At 40.4% G+C, this 22,042-nt stretch overlaps 1 protein-coding gene across 7 annotated transcripts in view; it reads right to left on the reverse strand.

Moving 5' to 3' along the window:
* LOC115581702 (ral guanine nucleotide dissociation stimulator-like) overlaps positions 1–22,042 on the reverse strand; it is a 58,755-nt gene that overhangs the window by 33,935 nt on the left and 2,778 nt on the right. For 4 of the 7 annotated variants that reach the window (XM_030416997.1, XM_030416996.1, XM_030416995.1 and 1 more), the window contains exon 1: positions 5,162–5,300. The exons of 1 other annotated variant lie outside the window; for it this stretch is intronic. In XM_030416997.1, the coding sequence (XP_030272857.1) occupies positions 5,162–5,266 (105 nt within the window). In that variant the 5' untranslated portion in view covers positions 5,267–5,300. Of the gene's footprint in view, positions 1–5,161; positions 5,301–13,148; positions 13,896–22,042 lie in introns of those variants that run through there. 2 more of the 7 variants (XM_030416999.1, XM_030417000.1) reach the window with 2 other exon arrangements.

Raw genomic sequence — 22,042 nt, forward strand, 5'->3', positions numbered from 1 at the left:
TCTGCAGTTCGTCACAAAAAGAAACCAAAGTGCTGTCCATTATCTTAAAGGGCAGAAAGCACAAATCCTCAAAGACCTGATAAACCCATCAGTCCCTGTTTTGTACTCCACTAAACCTGTTTTCTGAATTATGATGACAGTAGAAGCCCAGACATCTCTGATGAATTCTACTGGCCAGTGTTGCAGGAGCCTGATCACAGCAGGAGCCCGTCTCAGTTTGACATATAACACTGCCTCCTACTGGCCAATGTCAGGCACAAACACCTCATACCACACTAAGACATCTATCATCTTAACAAAATGCCTGCCAAGCCTTTAAAATGATTACGTATTTAAATTAATTTAGCCTGGGTTTAAATGATAAGCAGAAATATCAACAAAACAAATGAACACAACACACTGCCTGCCTGTATGTGATAGGATAATTAATGGTGAACTTAAAGGTTCTATTTGATTGAGAAAGGTTGAGAAAGGTTGAGTCTCATTCATATCTCGTCAAATACTGACACTGTGGGTTGGTAGGTCGGACACCACCCCAAAGCATTACTATTCGAAACATCCCAAAAAATTACCTTCTCTTACAAATAGTACATTGAAACGTGTGGTCATCTATTTCCACAATGTTTCTGGAAGAGAGTGAGACATAATCCACACTGGATTTTCACACAGACACCAGCAGGAAGAACAGGTGTGAGAGTGATTGAGCAAATTTAACAAAAACATCTGGTGCACCAGCTGTGGCTGAATCAAACCACAAACATGTCTGACCTCTCCAGCCTTTCTCATCACCAGGCTTCATAACCACTGGTTTCCGCATAACGCGAAAAATCTGCAGCTGCTGGAGGAGAAAAGTTACCACGTCTGTGTGTGTTTGTGAGAGAAAGAAGGTGGTGAAGGATCGATATGGTTTCTGAAGATTAATAGTATTGTATACATTTTTTTGCACATACTTTTTTTTTCACATCTGATCATTTTCATGCCAGAAGTAATGATGAGACCCTAAAACTGCCCATTAAAACAAGAAGACAAACAAAAAGTTACTTAACAAGTAAATGTTTATCTAAACAGTGAATCAATTTAAAAAGGCTTAGAGGATAACTATTTACTTTTCATTCCACATTCAAATGATATGGTTGGTATATTCTATATTTTTCTTAATGTCAATATATTTGTCTGTCACCTGTCTCTCAAACAGATATATGTTATATTTTTGTAGTAACAGTAGTTTTAATCAAAGTGGACTTGTGCATTTGTCGGGAACTATCTTCAATAATGGATTCATTCATTGCTACTTTAATATTGAGCAAGTTGCGGCTAAAAGCATCGCAACTCTGGTTGCCTGCTGATTTACTGCAGTGCACTTAACACCAAAATGTCAAAACCTGAAGGAAAGGCCGACCTGGAGCAAAGACAGTTTCCAGAGAGGGTTCAACTGATTCCTTTTTCGAGCGTTTCCTCCCTCATCTTCAAGGAAAAAGCTGCTGTCTTTCAGAAATACAACCTGAGGAGGTACGACTTTTTAAACTTGCAGGACATAATGTTGATGTAAGGAAGAGGAGATGGAAAGGCAAGCGGGTAAAGAGTTTGAAACTCTTCATCTATATGTTGTTTCAGCAGATTTTTCAACTAGATGAAAAGCAAATAAAACACAGAAAACTGACTGGTTGCTTTAAAATTGGAAAAATCTAAAGTCACTGAAAAATGTAAACGTCCGCGCTGGTATCCTTCTTCAATAAAAACCTGTGCTGGCTGAATCCCAGAAATCTCTAAGAGCTTGAAGGGGCAGCCAACTTTTAGTCTGCTGTGATTTAACTAAAGCTCTGCTTCCATCTGCTGGAAATCAATACCAGAGGATGTTGTTGTACTGCTGCTGTGGCTCAGGCTGATGCTCCGGCATGTTTTACTGTTCCCTGAGGAGGGTGACGCTTACAGCCCCGTTAACGTTCCTCACTCACACACACAAAAACCTGCACACTTTTACTCAGACACATACACAAATAGACACAAAGCAGCATGATTGAAGAAGTCCACCACACCAAGCAAAAGGACGACAGGTTAAACACCGTCAACCAATAGCAGTAAAATATTTCTATCGTGACGTGGTCAAAGTTAAACTCAGAGCAGTGACATCAGGGAGATGTTTTAGTCCAGATGACACCAAACAACACAAAAATGTCATGTCAAGTCCTATTTAAGCAAAACTGCTGTCTGAGAGCCATTAAGCAAGACACATCACCCCCAGTGGAGGCTCACTGGGCAGCAGTGGAGGCCTGTGGTTGTTCTGGGTGGCTGCCAGGCGCACAATGTTCCCCCGTGCTTCACAAACAATAAATCTGCAACAAATAAAAGCCAATCAGAGTGCCAGACATGGACAGAGTACAGAGTTACGTAACAGGAAAAAAAACAGGCTAATAAATTGAGAATAAACAGATTTATAAATCGTAGACGCACGTACAAAAGCCTGCTGATGAAGATAAGTTTGAAGAAGTCACAGAACGATAACTAATAAAAAGGATTTGTTTACATCCTTTGGGCTCATACTTTGATCCTTTGTTCAGCCAAAATCTGTTTTTTTGTTTTGTTTGACGTATCTGGGTCGAAACCTTAAGATGTGAAGGTATTATACTTTCCTTTGCATTTCGACCACAGAGATTCAAAACCAACTCTGCAGCTCTTCTGAGACTTTCAGCTCCATTTTAGCATTTCTTTCTGGATATTTACTTTATGACTCAGTCTCAGCACTCTCATCAACCTCTTTTCTAGCAGCAGAAGGCTGCTGTTGTCACAGCAAAATCTAAAATAAAGAAAACACTCTGTACCACTTGTCCAGCACCAGACGTCAGACAGACAGTCCCCGACTAGCTGGTGAACATAGTGAACGATTTTAGCTAAATACTGATATTTTGCTCAGGAGTTGGTGGAGAGCAAAGAAGAGCAAATATTGGACTTATATTGAGCAGGCTGACACAGAAACAATGCACGGGAGGATCGTGTTGCTATGTGTCTGCTGGATGTATAAAGAAAAAGCTATTTGACAAAAACAGGTAGAAAAGCAGCAACTATTTTTTTGGTAGCATCTAAAAATGCTTTTGTACTTTTGAAAATGTTATTTTCATTTCTGTGAATGTTTGATAAGCATTTGTCAACTAAATGATTAGTTGCTTATTTAAAAAAGGTTTTAAGTGTTGATTGATGTAGTTGTCAATAAGTGATACAAGATATGTTATACTAGTTGAAGTGTTTCTGTAGAGTGCTTCCAAATGACTACTAGTGAAGTTACCAAACATTGATGCAAAAAAGCATAAGAAAACAAACATCAAGAAAAGCATTCAGAGAACATTCTACGTGTTCTGTCTGCTCCCTCTACACTTGTGAAAGTGGTTACCTTGGCCTACAGACAGCTCGTCGAGATGAACGACAGGCGACCGACTGAGTGGGAGGAGGGAGGTGAAAAGAACACGTTTGGTGGATCCTCACTAAGAAACTTGGCATACGGTTACTTTCTAAACCCACACCTGATGTCAATTATTCAGGTATTTTTTACCCCATATCCTGAAAAATCACAAATGTCCCTTTAAAAGGGCCTTTAATTGAGACCACAGGTTGAAAAGATCCTCCCGTATCCGAATATCTCTGATTGAACAGCAGCTCACAAATCTGAAATGCTGACAGTGAGTCAGACAAAGCCAGAATTATCATCTGTGGGTTGACTTCCATTTTAGAGACTCTGTTCATGCGGCTGCTGGTTTTCCAATCGGATGGCCAGACTGGGTGTGATGTGGGCAGAGAAAAGGTTGGCCTTCTGCTCCTCCTGTCATCTCGGGTTGACAGCTCTTAATGAAAGCAGACAGATGAGGTCAAGCCTCTGTACTGCTTCATGATGCTGTGAAGACAGAACACTGTAATGACGGTTGATGGGGTCAGATTATAGTCAGGGAAGCATCTATTGTGTCTTTTCAAGTGCAACAATCTATTTCCACAGCTGACAATTTTGCTTTAATCAGCTCTGTGTGAGGGGAAATTCTTGACATTTAAATGGTTTTAAAAAAGCTAATTTCATTCCTTTTTTCTGTCTACTACAGCGACACTGCATTTGAACAGTTTGATGTCAGTTTAACTGATGGAACAGACATTACCACTACATTAATTGCAGCCTCTTTATCCGTGTTATTACACAATTTACAGTTTCTCCTTGGCATAAATTATAGTTATTGAGTCATGGCGGGCAGGTGACTCAGCTTTTAGCGTCACTGCACTCCTGATGCATAATGTTTATTTTCTATGTATCAGACTAACACTATTTAGTGGAAGAAAGACTGATCAGTGTTAAGAGAGAAAATGTCGGATTTGTGCATCTGAGACAGCCGACCTACTACATGGGCCAGACAATTAAACATCTACAATGTATACAATGTATATAGCCTGTGAGAGCATGCAAGGCCGGCCTGTCTGTCTCTTTTAATTTGTTTAAGATTTAACCACGTCAAAAGATGTGGATATTAATGTCAAGTCAAAATTTGTCATTTTGTGATTAAAAGTCTCAAGCCTGACTAATACTGTTTGAAATTAATACCTACATCAGATACATAAAAAAAAAAACATCAAATCAATTTTCTTGAGCTTGACTGACACACCATTCAGCAGCATAAGCATAAACCTGCCTTCTCAAGATTTCTTTAGATCTACTTTAAAAGGTCAGTAAAGATACAGACAAATATTAAAAGGAGAACATGTGTTTCCATGATGTGCACCTTTTCTTAACACAGCTTAACCAACTTAACCAAAGCAAGATGTTAGATGCAGATCATTTAGAACAACTAACAATCATAACTTTCATGATAGAAAACAATCTTCATTATATCCGTCACATCAGTCAAATTAAAAGTAACTGAAGTGCTAATTGATGTATTCTAATGTGAAATTAACCCTCAGAAGTACAAATTCATCAGCAGGTTAATGGTATCATTATGTCGCCTGTAGACAGTCTAACATGGTTTACCAATCAATACAAGAAACTGCCTGAATCAGCAGGATAACCTTTTGGTTACCAGAGAGTTCATTTCTTATCAAAATGTCCTGCAGCTCCTCACATGTACTGTCATTAGGTGACACATATGCCGAAAACACAAAACATAAAACATAAAACACCGATCAGTCCAACCTGTCTGCCCGCTCTCCTGACTCTTCGGTAATAATCCTCGCCGTCCCAACAGACACCTGTCTTGACCAGCAGTCCACAGGCCCACGGGCTCCAGCACAACATCATGACCAGAAACCTCAGGATCCAAAAGCAAAAACGAGTCCTGGGGCCTCCAGAGCTTGCACTCCCCTCATCACAGATTGGCCGATCCCCTGCCGACCCTCTGCTCATACATATTTACTTTACCAGCTGTGTCAACACGCGCGAGGAACAACACTAGAAAAAATTAACTTTTGCTGGGAAAAGAGAGAACGGGTTACCAGAAGCTCAGCAGGTTCATCTATGTCTGTGAAAGGTGAAGTGAAACCTTTTCAGCGACAACAACACCACAACGCCGTGGCCCTTAAACACTTCATTACTGACAAACAGAAAATGAAAGCTAAAGAAGAAGCAATCAAATTTAAAGGAACTTCCCGGGTTAACCCAAGAAGGGAATTACCTCCAACCACAAGCCAGAATCATCAGTGGTTGTTAGTTCAGTTTACCGGCTCTACAACATTGTCAGGACTTGTTGCATTTAGCTGCAAGAAAAATTAGGCTGGCGTGCGACTTCGCAATCAATCGTTCATACATACGGCATTGAATAGAAGAAATGTTAAATGTCTGTTATAACGGTTGTTTGTTGTTAGCCTGACTTTAAGGACTGGACACAGCAAAGTCCATGACTAATCGTCTGAACAAAACATACTGAAATGGTTGTTTACACAAAGAAAAGCAGCTGAGAACGTTTTGTACTTTGGCTTGAAAAAATAACTGAAACAAATAAATCATCAGAATTGTGCGGATTCTGTTTTGTCTATTGACTGACTGATTCACTGACTAATAAACTGAGCTCTAAAACCAATGTTACTTTTGACTTAAGCAAAAGAAATACATCCTACTAGAATCCTTCAACCCTACAGTATATGCGCGGCTACGTCAAACTACTGACGTCTTTTTTGGGTGAGAATAAGCCTTTATTATGCCACTTGATATGCTGATGTTAGTTTATATGTGTCATGTGAGACATGGGTTGGGGGTGTTGCGGGGTTTGAAAGATCCATTAAAAATAAAATTACAATGTGAAGGGTTGCCTTGTTTAGAAAAGACTGAGAAAATGGATCATATAATATATGGTTCAATCAATAAATAACATAGAGCACAAGACAGGGTAACGGAAAATTGGTGTACCTGAAGAACAGCTTAATATAATCAAGATTTTGTTGTTCTATTTACAGACCACACGACGCCCTGCTTCTGCTGCCATGGGAGATCGACCCCATGAGAGAGTTTCCCAGTAACAGACAAAGACAAAAAGAAGATTCCCATTCACACCCAATGAAGCAGCTCCGGTCTGAGCTGCCTCTGACAGCCTCTGGATTTATTTACTGCCATTACTTCAGCACGCAGAGCCATTCAGGTGCTCCTCCGAGGTCCTGAGGTCCTGGCATTTAAAAATGCTCCCTCATGCCAACTGCGGGATCACTGGGAGATCAGCTCTGCTCCGAGGAAACCTGACAACCATCACGCAGGCTGAGGAAGAATCAAACTGGCCTCTCTCTGTTCGTTCAAAAAATACATTCTTTATTGATTGATCCAAAACACTGTTCGGATTCTGTTTTATCTTTTCATTTGATTCACTTGATTTTAACAGCTAATTGTTGTTTCTTTCTTCTGTGTCTTTGAAGTCAGATATTTACGTCAGCACCTGGGATTCATTATTTGGCTGGCACTAATTAATGGTTGCATCATTCCTCTGCCTCTACCTGCCACAATACAAAACAAACATAACAACCAAGTATGCAAAGTAGCTGTACCAAACAAAACTGTCCACCAAATGTCGTGGATAACGACCTTAAGTCCTGCATTAAAGGTTCTACTCAATTGCAGAAGTATTATCAGCTAAATGTATTTAAAGTAGGTTATGTTGTTATGTGTTAATAGATTATAAAGAGTGATGCATCAAAAACAGCAGTCTACTGTCGTAGCTACCTGAGTTTGAGCTGATTTACATACGGCTGGGTTGTTTAGCGGGTCAGGTCCCTCATTGTCGTGAGATGAATAATGGGAGAGGAGAAGGAAAACATTTAAGCTGATATAATTTTTCTATTAAAATAAGTGTTAAATAGCTCTGTATTCCAACAGTAATCAATGTCATAGAGGGTTTTGTCAGAAACTCACGACCCTTAAAGAAATGTCATTGCATCCCTTCCCTTTTTATCCAATCAGGATGGAGAACTCCATAAAGAGGCGGTCCTGTCTGCTCATGAACACGCAGAGAGCAGGATCCTTCTGTTTGCCATGTCTGGCGATTACTGTTCATATGGTGACATAGAGAGGAGGGAGGTTTGTGCTAACTGCAAAACAGACAAGAAGATAGCTAAAATTACAAAACATGCTTACAGTAGCTTTAACTCCTGCAGTTAAGTAGTTTTTTGTGCAATTTTGCTGACAAACTGAACAACAAACAAACAGACAGAGGCGAGAACACAACCTCCTTGGTGGAGGTAACAACAGAAAAGGGAAACAATAAGAAAAATAGAAATAGTTCAAGCTAAATGTCACAGCCTTTTTTTCTCTGTTGCCAGTTACCAACATCTTCTCCCTCCCTGTCCAGTGGTTGTCCCCAGTAGGTTCCCACCTCTCTCCATCACCTCCACAGCCACCTGCACTCCTGTTCTCCAATGCCCTCATCACTTCTGCTGTATACAAGCCTGCCCTTGAGCCACTGTTCCCTGCAGAAGTGTTTACTGTCCTATCCAAGCACCAGCTTTTCTCCTGTCTGCCTTGTTTTCTGACCCTTGTCTGCCCTTTTCAGACTTCAGACCGCCTGCTTAAACCCCTCTGGACTTGGTTGCCTGTTGTGACTGCCTATCTGTTGCCGAACCTCTTCTCTGTTTAACAACCTACATCAGCATCAGATCATTTTGGGGGGCTTCAGGGACCAAGTGGGAGCAAAGAGTGAATGACTAACAGTACACCAAGTGCCTAAGGAAGAAAATCTGCATACTGTTGAACTAAAACTCTGGGCATGAGTGTGATTAGCCTCAACACTTAAACACTCCATTGCTTATCACTTGTTGAAAATTGTCTCAAAAAAAATACTTCAAGACAGAATAAACACTTGCGGAGTGTTCACAGCCAGCATTATCAACCATTCTGCAGACATCCTTTCATTTCCTCTTGAGCCGACCAACAGTTTGACAGCTCGACCACTCGGCAGCTGAGAACCGTCGGCTGATTCTTACCATCGTTGGCTGTCAACAAGTAATCACACTTCTGCACGGCTGATGGCTGATCACATTCAAGAGCTCAAAACTTTTATCTTTAACATAACAGAGTCAAGACTGAAAACTGAACACCTGCATGAATTATTTGGGCTGGTGATGAACTTAAGAAATGTATGTTTTTATTAATTTTTTTTACCATAACCCAGTTAATGGGGGCTAAGTAATAATGTGAACTGTGTCAAACTGAGTCAAACACATGAATTTTTCCTTATGAAAGGAAAAAACAGAACTAAATACAACCCATTATATTTGAGTGACATTATGAGAACATTAACCATATAAATGAAAAATCATGATTAATAATTTTTCATATAAATACTGTGCAATAAGAAACACTGGAATATACTATCTTATAATTTAAGTCAGGAAAGTAAGGGGCTAAATATTCTCAGGAACACTATTTGACCTAAAGGCCCGGCACATCCAATGTTAAACCCAGACAGATGATCTGGATTTTGTCTGATTATCCCTCCTCTCAGGGCTGTGTGAGGGCACAAACTGTGCTCGATGAATATTTTTTTTGTTGCACCGGTGAGGGCAAGACAAATTACACCGTTATCATTCTTACTGGTATGAGGCAACTCCGTCCTCAAAAAAATACATTTATATAGAACTTATTTGTTTTGCCATTACGGTGGTAACAAACGGAATAGTTAACTTTTTCATATTAGTCAATAAAGTGCTTAATTTTCTGAAGTCATAGGGAAGCTGGGGTTCCCCATCCTGAGTCCCCTCTTTAGTCAGGTTTACACAACAGAAGCACTTTGGTTAAGGTCAGGGAAAGGACAAGGTTTCAGTAAAATGCAAAGTAATACATTGTGTGTCATGCACTTTTTTCAGTATCATACCAAGACTATGAAACTGAAAACCTTCACCAAGCATCTAAACATCACTTGAAAAAAAGGATGTAGTCACTAGTCACTGGATGTTGTATTGCAAGATATATTCTAGCAAAAGCACAAGAGACAGGGTTGTACATTACAGTCCAATGACTTCACGTAACTACCTAAACTGGGCAGGTTTCCATCCAAATGCAATGCAAGTTTATACTTAATTTAGTTGAGAAGGAGCTTCAGTTGGTATTTAAGTCACATGCTACATTTAAGCCATGATTTATTTGTTAAGTTACTTTCCATCGCACGTCTGCTTTTAACAATACACCGTCTATTACACACAGCCAAGAGAAAAACCCTGAATTACCTGCATTTCCACAGTTTTTAAAAACTGATGGATGCATATTTTCTTTTAATGACTGAATTAAAAGCTAATTTTTAGTTCCTAATCCTGCACCCTCCTTGGTGTTGTGAATTTGGGCCCTAACTTAATTTTTACAAAATTATAACATATGCCAATAACAATGCATCTGCGACAGGCCAAGCAATATATTGGTTGAGCTCTGATGAAAAGAGTTCAGTGATTTTATTATTGCAACCATAAAGATTGGGCAATGTTAGAAACAACAAATACTACATTTCCCATAATGCACAAGTAGCATATTTTCATTACATCATTTCTCCACCCCCAGATCATAACAAAGGCTGTCTGTTATAAACATGTAGTCTCCAAGCTGAAGCTGAGATAATCCCGCTGACATCACCATGATTTCATCAACTTTTCTTAGACTTGACAAACAGCCCTCCTCCACAGCCACTGAGCACTTTATACAAGTGTTTCCACAGCCTGGTGGTTTTCCTTCAGATATAAAACAACTCTTAATAACATGCCTGAACTTCAATCACGATGCGATAACAGACTGAAAGCAGGGAGTGCGAGTGACTTCGCTTGACCCCGGAAAAGAATTCAGGCCACATGAAACACAATCAGGTGTTGCAGCTGTGAGACACTGAGTGGGTGTGAGTAAGAGCAAGAAAAGGAACAGCAAACAGCTGACAGCACAGCAGAGTGTCAAAGCTAATTAAATATTATTGTTAGAGCACATTTCATACAGCAGAATAACCCCAGGTGCTCTGCAGATGTGATGGAAAACTGTTCAGGGACATGAAGAGTAAGTAAATCAAACTCATCAGACCGAAAACACAAGTGGAAAGTTTCCTTTGAGGAGTCCACTGCCAGACCGAGCTGCATTCACGAGAAGATTTCTGATGAAGGACGTCGCTTTTACGGTCTGTGTAACTGAGCATGAACGCACCATTCTGCCCAACATCAACACTTGTTGACACAAAAATAGTAAATATGCTAAATAGAGAAATGCTATGAAAGGGACTACAAGGCTATACCTTAGTGAACACCCAAACATTACACCAATACATTAATCATTTTTCAACATAGAATTTCAAAACCTTCATCTTTAATCTGTAGCTTCTGGTTTCAGGCTTTCCACCAGATTGTATAACCAGGCTGCAGGGATTAACTAACTCACAGTTGGTGTTCCAGTTCATCCCAAAGGTGTCGGATGGGGTTTAGGTCAATGCTCTGTGCAGGCCAGTGAGGTTATCACTAAAACCATTCTCTATGGATCTGACTTCATGAAGGGGGGCATTTTCATGTTAAACCAGGAAAGGGACAAACATAAATTGCTGACACAAAGCCAGAAAAATATTATTGGGCCTTCAAAGCATCAAAATCAGCCTCATACCTTGAGTAAAGTTGTGCACAAGGGTGTCGACATACTTTGGACCATATGGTGTATCAATATGAGGAAACCTGGGTAACAGTTATAGTCTCACATCTGCATGTCTAGCACTGCACTGGAGCTCCAATCTAGTGATGGACCGATTATCGGCCTGGCCAATTGTCGGGGCCGATATTCAGCTTTTTTGCTGATCATCAGTATCCGTGTTTTTTGTGTCAGATTGCCAATAAAATAAATTGATTTAAAAGCACATTACTTTGGCTCTGGTGCAGCATCATAACTCTGTCTGCAGTCACCATTCTGTTGTGTCATTCAGTGGCCCGCCCACAACACTATCAGATTGGTAGTGTTGTGGGCACAAAACAATCTGAATCTGCAAAGTAACTAGTAACTAAATGTATCAAATAATAGAAGACAATGGACTTGAGTACTTGACTAAATTGTAGTATGTTACATTATATCACTTGTTTTCCACAACTTTGGTACAGATTTTTATCTTTCCTGTAAATCTATATCAGTTTCAATTATCCATTATCAGTCTCCTTGATTACTAACAATCTGTATCAGCTCTAAAGACAAAACATAACAGTTAATGCCTACTTCATTCTAATCAACAACAACATAATAATATATATATAATATAACATAATCATTTGAATGGATAACTGTTTAGTGGGGACACGAGAACCAAAGGAAATGATGATTTAAAAGTCCAAAAGATCAAAACGAGCCAACAACCCTGCAGGTTTAATATCAGGCTGTGCCCCATGTAATCAATCTAATGTTCACCCACAACAGCAGCGGATATGTCGGCTTTTCAGTCTCAGCATTTATTAACAAGCTGACACAGGAACACATTCATTAGGCATCGTGGGATTATTATAGACACGACCAAACATGTCAAAAATATCACATGGCACATCCTCTGTAGGGAGACAGTAACCTTGGTGTGCAGCGTTTGGTGGCAGTGGCAGCCCAACACACACACGCACACACACACACACACACACACACACACACACACAAGTAAGAACAATGCCTGGCAAACTTGACAGATACCAAAAGAGAAAAACAACCGTATGTTCCCATGTGTTCACATTACACTGTCATGAAGTGACAGTGAGATTTTAAAAATCGGATAGCCAGAAGCAAATCCAGGAAAATCAAATGGAGGCAAACGGAGAGTCAAGTTGAGGTGAGAAGCCACTTGATGAACAGCAGAGAAGGAAAAAAAACTACAAAAATGCATTGTGTTACCTACCTATACCTATAACCTGTTGGGCTAGAAAGTTTGCGTAACAGCAGAGTCACGTGACTTTTGTTAACAAGCATTAATTGGCTGTTAATTGGTGTGAAGCTTGACATAAAACAAACCGAGTACAAAAATGCAGCGAAAACATCTCCTCCACTCCGGATAGGAAAAAAAATGCACAAAGCCGCAGCTGTGAGTACATGCACACTATAAACCACACAAATATACACACAAACACTCATACAGTATTCATTTACATTTGTACAAGTGCACAAATAAACACACCAGTGCAGCTTCAGACCTGCACAAGTATGCTGTCATGTACACAAAAACACTCAGACTTACAAACACAAGCTAACACTGCAGCACCTGGCGAACACACGCATGCACACACACAGAGAGACACACACATACACACACACACACACACTTGGGGGTGTCCCTTCAAATATTTGAATATTGAAGTTCTGTCTATTTAATTATTTAGGAGAACATTTTGTGTTTTGCCTGCTAAAACGGCATAGGAATGTACATTTAACACTACTTTTTATTATCTGAATGATGGCAGAGCACTGATCCAGAAACACACACACACACACACAGTATACAGTATACAGTATAGACTCATGAGCCCACAGAAAACACTCACACCTACACACAATGGGCAAATGGGCATACACACACACTGCAGACTCTTGCAGACTCTCATAGTAGCACATCCACACATGCATACATAAACCTACTTCAGTGCACTCATGGTCTCACACACACACACACACACACACACACACACACACACACAGCCAGCTCTCTGCAGTGTGGTGTTGAGCTCACCAGGTCGTCCAGGATGGTGACAGGGAAATCGAACATGCACATCTTGACGGGCTGAGCAAGGGCTCTGTGCAGGTTGAACAGGGACTTGGTTTCCATGCTGTACACTGAACGCACCGCAGAGCCGCAGCTCGGCCGCTTGCAAGACAAACATACACCAACAAAAAATGTGAAAGTGTAAAAAAAAGAATATTAAAAAAAATAAAAGAGGGAACTCCCCAAGCTGGCTGCTCGCTCGCTCTGCCTTTCGGTGAAGACTGCGAGGAATCTGTCTTAGAGAAAAAAGAGAAACCCCTACACCTCCACCTCCTCCTTTTCTTCCAAGCCACCAACAACCCTGCACTCCCCTCGCTTCCCTCCCTCTTCCTCTTCTCGTCTTTCCTCGCCTCCTCCACCTCCTCCTCCTCCCTGCTTTCCACCCTCACTAGGGAACGTCTTAACTGTCAGCAGCTGCTCTCTTGTCTTTCCGTCTTCTGGAGGTATTGCCCAACAGCTCGGCAACACTCAGCTGTTATGCCACGACCGCAGTGTGTTTGCTCTCTCTCTCTTCTCTCTAACGTTCAGGCTGAAGCGCTTCACACAACCAAATGCATCTGCCAGGCGGAAAGAAAAAAAACCTCGCCAAATGAAATGCAGCAGGTACAGCGAGGGCTTCTGAGTTGCCGTCTGACTCTCTTCTGCTTCATTATGCTGCAGCGATTTAATCAAGAAAGAGGGACCAGCTCTGTTTTGCTCCTGTAGTGCCAGACTGTCTGTGTGAGCCCATTAAAGATGAAGCAGGGTGACTGCTTCTGAGGCTGATGTATGAATCCGCCTCCCCGCTCATTAATGTTGCTGGTAAATGTGAAACTAGACGTTCTGGCATTTTTCCAGCTCTCATCCGAAAATGATTTTCTTTTGTAAATATCTGCTGGGACGATGAAAGTGGCAGATCAAGTCTAAAAATCATCCAGCTGCTGTGACAATGAATCCTGCTTTTCTACTGAGGGATACTGAATATTTGTTGGTGTTTAGAGAGTCAATGTCGCGGTGCAGCTGTCACACGCTCACAGACCACCTGTCAATCAAACAGTGTGGGCCGTTCTGTAATATCTTTTCCAGAGTTTTTCAATTATTTAATCCTGACTTTGTCAGGTTCCACTTGGTTTGCCAGGGACCAAAAATATATCCAAAAGAAGTCTTTTCAACCTCTTTGAAGATCAACGGAGAGCCAGAATTAAAGGTTTTGGACATCTCTTCGGCGTTCACCAGTGATGTCCAAGTAACATCCTTACGGGGTTGAAAATTAAAGTTTTTACAATGTAATTTTAGACATCTTTTCAACTTCAGATTCCTAAGTACTTGTGGTTCAAAATTAAAGACGGCTGAATTTTTCTCCATGCAGCAAAAGCTACAGGGTGGATTTGAACCTTGAGCCTCAACCTCAGTAGTCTGAATGAGGCATGCACTTTACCAGGACCGCTGCTTATCAGCTTTATACTTGATCAACCAACTTTGGAATATGATGGTTGAAAAGACATCTTTTGAAATCCTTTTTGCTCACGGGGTTACTGGGAATGCAGACTGTTTAAAGGGACAGCTCACCCCAGAATCAAAAACACATATATAGATATATATATTTTGGTGTGTATTACTGAAACTTGAAGTTATCAGTCCTAGATATGTCTGTCAGACATACTGAAACTAGATTGCACTCAGCTTGTGTTGCTCAAAATGCCCCAAAAATGTGTTTGAAAACAGCAATGTCTCTGTCCAGAAGCCATGACCGTGTTACTCAAGATAATCCACTGAGCTCGTTGTGAGCCGTTTTAAGTAGGAACTATTTTCTTTCTAGCAAATTACCAGAAAACAACCACCTCACAGAAGGCATCTACTCAATGACGAACTTAGATGGCACAGAAACATACTAACCTTTTATAATATGTGCCTGTTGTGTCCAACAGCAGTTCAAAACAACTCATTAATACCTGACAATCATTTTTTCCTTAAGAGGAACTACTGTGTTTCCTATCAGGTGGTCTTTTATCAGTAAATGTTAAAGCTTTCACAATGACTCACAACGCACTGATGACGAATGTACAAAATGTCAGATTATAGCTTTAAATGTGCAGAATGTAATGTTAGTGTGAATTTGTCACATCCTCTGAGTTGTTCTGTCAGCTGTCCTACCCTGACCAACTGTCTAATCTGACAGCAGAAAACACATGAATGATCAAATTACATGGTGGTAGGCTATTTTGTGAATAACTAACATTATGAATCAGGCTAGTATATCAGTAAATGAAAGTGTGTATGAATTGGTGATAAAGTGCTGAAAAGCACTTTGAGTGGTCGGTAGACTAGATAAATGGTAAATGGTCTTCTTATTCTCTAGAGCAGCAATCCGTCGTTGATTAATCGATCGACATGCATACCTACGCCATGGCCAACCAGTCCCCGCCTAGTCCAATATCAGATAAAAATAATTAAGAGCCATCCTCCATCGAGGTTTCCTGGAAATGTCTTTGTTTTTGTGTAATCCTGCTGACAAACCAACCAACCCACCAATCGAAACTTCCTTGACGGAGGTAAAAATGAATCGACCACTACAGTATTAAAAATCAAATAATTGTCGTAATTTTTACAGTCAATTTTTCTGAAATGCAACCACTTGTTGCTTTTCTTTGTCATACATGACTAAAATATCTTAAAGCAGTATATCTTCAAGTTTTGGACAGGAAGTTGGACAAATCAAGACTTTCGAAGATGTTACCTCGGGCTTGTAACTGTCATTCTTTCTTTCAACTACAAAGCCAGTACATCATGAGCCTTGTGCTTCACTTGAAGTCTAGCCTGATTCAAGTTTCATCTTCCAGGTGCACTAAGCTGATTAATAACAATAAGCTCTCTTTGTACATCAGCAAACACACTGCAGCACTTCCATCAAACTTTCGATGTGGAAACAAACCACAAAACACCAAACTGAGGCTTCTGGCTCCCTTTGAGGAGAAGATAAACCTCTACAGAACATTTACCTTCACAATAAACTGATTCTCAGTCTGAGTTAGACATTGTTTCTGCAGTGTATGTGTACGAAGTTCCCTGCAGCAGCAGGACTGTGTCCATCTGAAACATATTTTCCTCCACCTGGACTCCATATTGGCTTTTTGATATTTCCCTCATCATCTTTGCAGCCTGAACCTGAAGGCTCAAACAGCCTCTTGCAAACTTGGAAAATTTCTTGTCAACCTCGTATGTAGGTCATGCAGCTTTTACCCCAAATGGCTATAACGGTGACAGAGAGGAAGTAAGTTTGCTCTGACCTGAAAAAGAGAGCCTCAGAGCAGTGAAAACGTGTCTGTGTTTTGTTTTCGAAGGCCTCTGAGGTTTTTTTTATCTACCTACCACACGTGTCATTCTGCCAGTTCTTACTTCATCACTGCTTCCACCGCTTTGCTTTTGTGTTTAATCATCATGCAAATGTACTAAACTAAACTGAACGTCAACAACCAAAGCTGTGGAATTATTTACTTTGTCTTTGGGGATATATATTGCAAAATAAGACCAGATGATCCTGCAAAATGAGCAAAAGAGCTTTTCTCATTTCACTCACTCATTCCTCCCGTTCAGGCTCTTCTTTCTCAGATAATAATTGCATATTTACGGACAGACGCCCTAAATATTTTAAGTGTGGGCAGGCTACAAGTCCAGGCTTGAAGTCTTGGGGAATTTAAACAGGAAACAAAGGCAGCCCTGATTCAGATGCAAATGATGGTCGACGCTGTGATTTAAAAGTACAGCCACCGAGTAAAGATGAATGCTGCTGCCTTTTAAAACCCAGACAGTAGAAGAGGAAGAAGAAGCAGCAGCTGAAAGAAAAGAGCGAGAGGGCCTGAGACACCACTGGGAACTGCTTTCAGATGCAGAGGCCGTCCCACGGCTGAATACTGTAGGAGAGCCGTTGTCATGGAAACAGGGAGGCAAAGCCAGCTCTTCATAGGGCTACATAAGACCAACCCCCTTCCCCCCTCCACTCCTCCCTTCCTCCTCTACAGATACAGAGCCAGGACAGGAAGCCAGACTGTAACCTGCAGGTCCGCTTCCTGTGGCCTAAGACAAAGACAGGACGGGCAGTACAGGTACGCAAGAGGTCAGTTCATCTGCGACACGTGACAGTAACCTGTCTTTTCTGCTCCAGTGTTCATCTGGTTAAACGCTGCTTCAAGACAATGATGACATGTTGATGCAGTTTAGGTGTCCACAATGCCTTTCAGGACAACATGCAACAGGAGGACAACACTGACAGTCAAATATCTCTTTAATGTTTAAAGATGCTTTCATGTGAAGGACTAGCACCGTGCCCAAGATGAATTCTCCCTTGGAAAGGGATAATAAATGTATTCTATTCTGCTCTATCTCTGGTGACTGTGATGTGAAACCTATCGTACATTCTTTACACAATGTTTTGAACCGTGCAGCTGTTTGCTGAGCTCCGATTTTATCTTGAGTTTCTGTCACCACAGCTGCTTGCTTGAAACCAATGGTTTTGAAGTCAAAGATATTCAGTTGAATATCAAAGAAGATAGAAAAAAACAGCTATTAATTACATTCGAGAGGCTGTAAACAGAAAAGCAAGGGAAAAATTAAGTAAACAAATTATTCGCAAAACTGCGGGGGGCCCCAAATTTCACAAAATGCCAATTTCTACATACTGTTTTTTTAAATGTTTAACAATGCTCCGAAAGAATAAAACAGAAAGTTACAAATAACCAGTGAAAATCATTAATATATAAATATATGCCATAATGTTGATACAATACAATATAATATATAATATAATATATAAATATCAACATTTCATTTTTAAAGCCATTACTGCAGGCAGAAGTAAATGTTTTATTCAAGTTTGCTCAGGGAAAAATTAGGCCTGGTAGATACAGCAAAAGAAAAATCATTTTGACAGATATTGACAGACATGGATTGCAATATGATTCATGATGAATGGGGACTATCATATTTACATCACAATTTTCATTTTCAGCAACAACAAAAAAACACTAAATAATGACTGATCATGAATACATGACATTTGTAGAGGACTCTACCAAACCAACATGTTTTCTTACATCTTATGAACAAGACTTGTAAGCCAGGGCGTCTCTGCAGCACTACAGTACTTCACTATAATGCTGTTTTGTCAAAGACTTTAACTTTATCTATAAATTGCAGCTTCTGTGATTTGGATATTGCACTTGGCCGTATTGCAATTTCAATAATGCCTTCATTAATTGTTCATCCCTGTATTCAAACTTAACATTAGATCTGTAAAATGTAATTCATCTCCAGGCGGTATACAACAGACGTTTTTAAATCCCACCTCAAAAGACTTCATGAAGGGACTTCATCCCTCCTCTCTCACTGACAGCCTATTATACAGCCTGAAAAACAAAACAAAACCTGAGGAAATAAATCAATAAAAAGTGCGAACCAGCAGCAGCCAGACTTCATGCTTCTGGCCTGCAGAGACTCTGGATGGAAAAAAATTGCCTCCAGTCAGCATGAACACGCCTGCAAATGATTACAGTGTCTACACACATACAAATCTGATCCGGTCACTTGGAAATTACAAACGTGGATGGTTGGCTTTAAAGAGTAGATTTAAAAAACAAATTAGGGCTGTTTGCTCACTGAACAAACAGTCCAACGGTGAGACAGTCTGAAATGCTCGGCAACAAGTCGAATGTTACACAGCCAATGCAACACTGTTCATCATGCACTTCTCCACAGCACAGAAATGCGTCTGACAAGACATTTCAAGGACAGGCCCTTCCTCCACACACGCGCGCGCGCGCACACACACACACACACACACACACACACACACACACACACACAGAACCATGCTTCTGAAAAAGAAAAACCCTGGGGACTAAAAAACTGGAGAAAAAAATGTATGATTCTTGTCACATTCCATCAGACAAAGAAGTCAGATATGCTTGGAGTGAAGTCAAGCTTCAAGAACAGAGTGCTTTCTGGAGCTCCGTGCAGAAAATGGAGCGCCGTGGCAGCAACAGAAAAGCTTACAGCTTTATCTATAATTCCTACAATGGTGGAAAAAAGGCAAATAAATGTTTCAAAAGAGGATAAACATCAATAATACCAGCGAGAGGAAACAGGATTTACGTGGAGGGGAGTAAAGAAGAATGAGAAATGGTTGTTTACAGTGAAATCTAGGCAAAGTTTTTTAGAGCTGGTGTATGTGTGTCTGTGTCTGTGTGTGTGTGTGTGTGTGTGTGTGTGTGTCTGTGTGTGTGGAGGGTTAAATAGGCCTTTTACACACAGGCAGTGGGGAGCCTCACATCCTGAAGCAGCCTCTCTCATCCTGCTCCGACTCAGACCTTTGACACAGATTTATCATGTTGTGTTGGAATAAACCTTGCAGCATTGGTAAATGTTGGATTACAAAAACTAATTTTAGAGTAATAAAACTGCAGTAAAACAAACTTGGAAGATTTTTTGCTTCAACATTTCGTATAACAACCTGGCAGATCAGCGAAGTTTCACACCAAAACAGTTATTTCCTGTTTGTGTGAAGTGACCAGGCTTGAACTAGTGATTCATTTCAGCAAACAGGGTAAACCTTCACTGTCTTGCTTGCATCATCAACTTGGTTAAACCCTCATTTTGTCATATGAGCAACTTGGCAATTTTACAGAGATGAGTTGCTCAGAGCTTGCAACATGTTTATGTCCTACAGCCAGACCTCCACTGGCAGGTTAACAGCTGCTGGCTTGTTAAGGTGTGTACCATTAGCTACCAGTTTAATGTTAGTTTCTTGCCATGTTCAGTGTGTTGGTTGCTAGCTTGGAGGTTGTTGTTGTAATATGTTGTAGCGACGGGAATTTTGAAAACAGTAACACACAGATAGCAGACGGAAGAGGGTTAGTGCCACCAGAAATAGATGCCCGAAGCGACAACGACTATCAACATGTAAGATGTGGTTACCTGTCAAAGGTTGTTTTAAACAAACGGGGCAGCATATCACCAGAGTACCCACCAGCTGCTGCTCACTATTCCCTTTGCTATAGCTTTCTTTGGCAATAGCTTGCTGTTAGCTATGTAGTTCAGTCAGTAGGTGATACAGTATGGAGGTGATTTACACAGTCCTGACCAGGAATGTGACACCTCCGATGAGAGGACACATGATGTCATTTGAATCGTCACAAATGACAACATTAGGCTATAGTGAAGAACTGAACTCACGTGCAGCAGAAACACTCTAAAGTCTTCAGCTAATGTGATGTGTTTTTTTTTTTTTTTCTAAATAAATATCAGTTCATCAATCCATCTATTTGTTTCTACATCGACTTATTCTGTTCAGTGTCATAGGGGGTTGTGGCATATCCAAGCATGCAGTGAGTGACAACACATACTGACACACAAACCCATTCACACCTACAGGACCTTCAGATTTTTCCATTTCACTTCTTTGGACAGCAGGCGAAAGAAAAACAACTCAATATAGAAACAATCAATCATTATTTAACAATTAATAGAAATTGATTAATTTCTGGCTGAGTGACTAATGGATTTATTGGCTAACTGTTTCCAGGGGGACAAGTCGGCGACATCCACTCAAGAATCATCTCCACCAGTCTCTCCTCTGCCCCTCGTCTTGAGCAGACACACCTTACATCTCTGTGGCTGCAATGTATTATTGATGTGTCAGTTTAGGCTTATGGTCACTGATGCTGCTGTGGGGGGTAAACAAGAGGAAGTAACCCTCCCTTAACATCCCCTGACCCGCCCCAGTTCTTGGACAGAAGACAGAAGAGGTTATGAGCTCCACTGACTGAAGGATTTTCCTTGAGGGCTTTCGGTCTGAAGCAGAGAATAACACCCTCAGTATTATTCTCAGCTGCAGACCAGATCTAATGAGTCTGAACGTAAGAGAACGTGACAAACACCAGCAGTTTTATTTTTAGAAAACAACACCATATTTTTTTATCCATTGGTAATTTTTTTTTGTTTAGTTTCAGGAAACCAGGACAAATGCTCTGTTCAAGTTCCCAGAGCCTAAAGTGTTGTCTCTTGATTGCTTTTTTTTTGTCTGAACAAGTGTTAAAAACCCAAAGGGAGGAAGTTTTATCATCATATGAGATTACTACAAGCTGCTCATTCTCACACTGTAGAAGGTCCAGCGAGAGCAAAACATCAATCAATTAATGCTTTCAGCACTAATTTTTACCCTTTGTCACCAAAACCACAATGCATAAGTCCGTTGACATTCCCATTACTTACACTAAATGTTCCAATGAATATATTACATACTACTATAATACACTGACTTTATACTGGTTTTCCATATTCAAGGTTGGTATTTCCATGGTCAAGAAATCACTCAAGTCCACAGAAATTAGACAATAGTCATCACAAAACAAATTTGGATCTGTCCACACTACTACTTATAAACACCAAATATATTCAAGTTGTGCTGATATTAAAACACTGAAAAGCAGCAGATGTGGGTTTTTTTTTATTGACTCAAATACTCAATGACTTTAGTCTTGATAGGATTAGCTGATTAATGCATTCATAAATCGACAGAAAATTAATCGACAACCATTGCAATAGATTAATGTGGAGCATAAATGGTAAATTCTCTTATTCCACGCTCTCAAATGTGATGATTTTCAGCTTTTTGTCCTTTCTGGATTGTTCGTAGAAGATAACTAGACAATAGGACATCACCTTGGAGCGTGGGAACTTGTGGTCAGCATTTTTCACCAATTTTTCACATATCCTAGATATTTTTTAAAAGGGCTGTGCAGAATTTCTGTCCTTCTGGTCATTAGTGTATGTTAGCAGACTCCATTTCTAAACTAACGTTAGCTACTGTTGCACTCTGTCAGCAGAGC

Source organism: Sparus aurata, chromosome 5 (genome assembly GCF_900880675.1).
Source record: "Sparus aurata chromosome 5, fSpaAur1.1, whole genome shotgun sequence".
Taxonomy (NCBI): domain Eukaryota; kingdom Metazoa; phylum Chordata; class Actinopteri; order Spariformes; family Sparidae; genus Sparus; species Sparus aurata.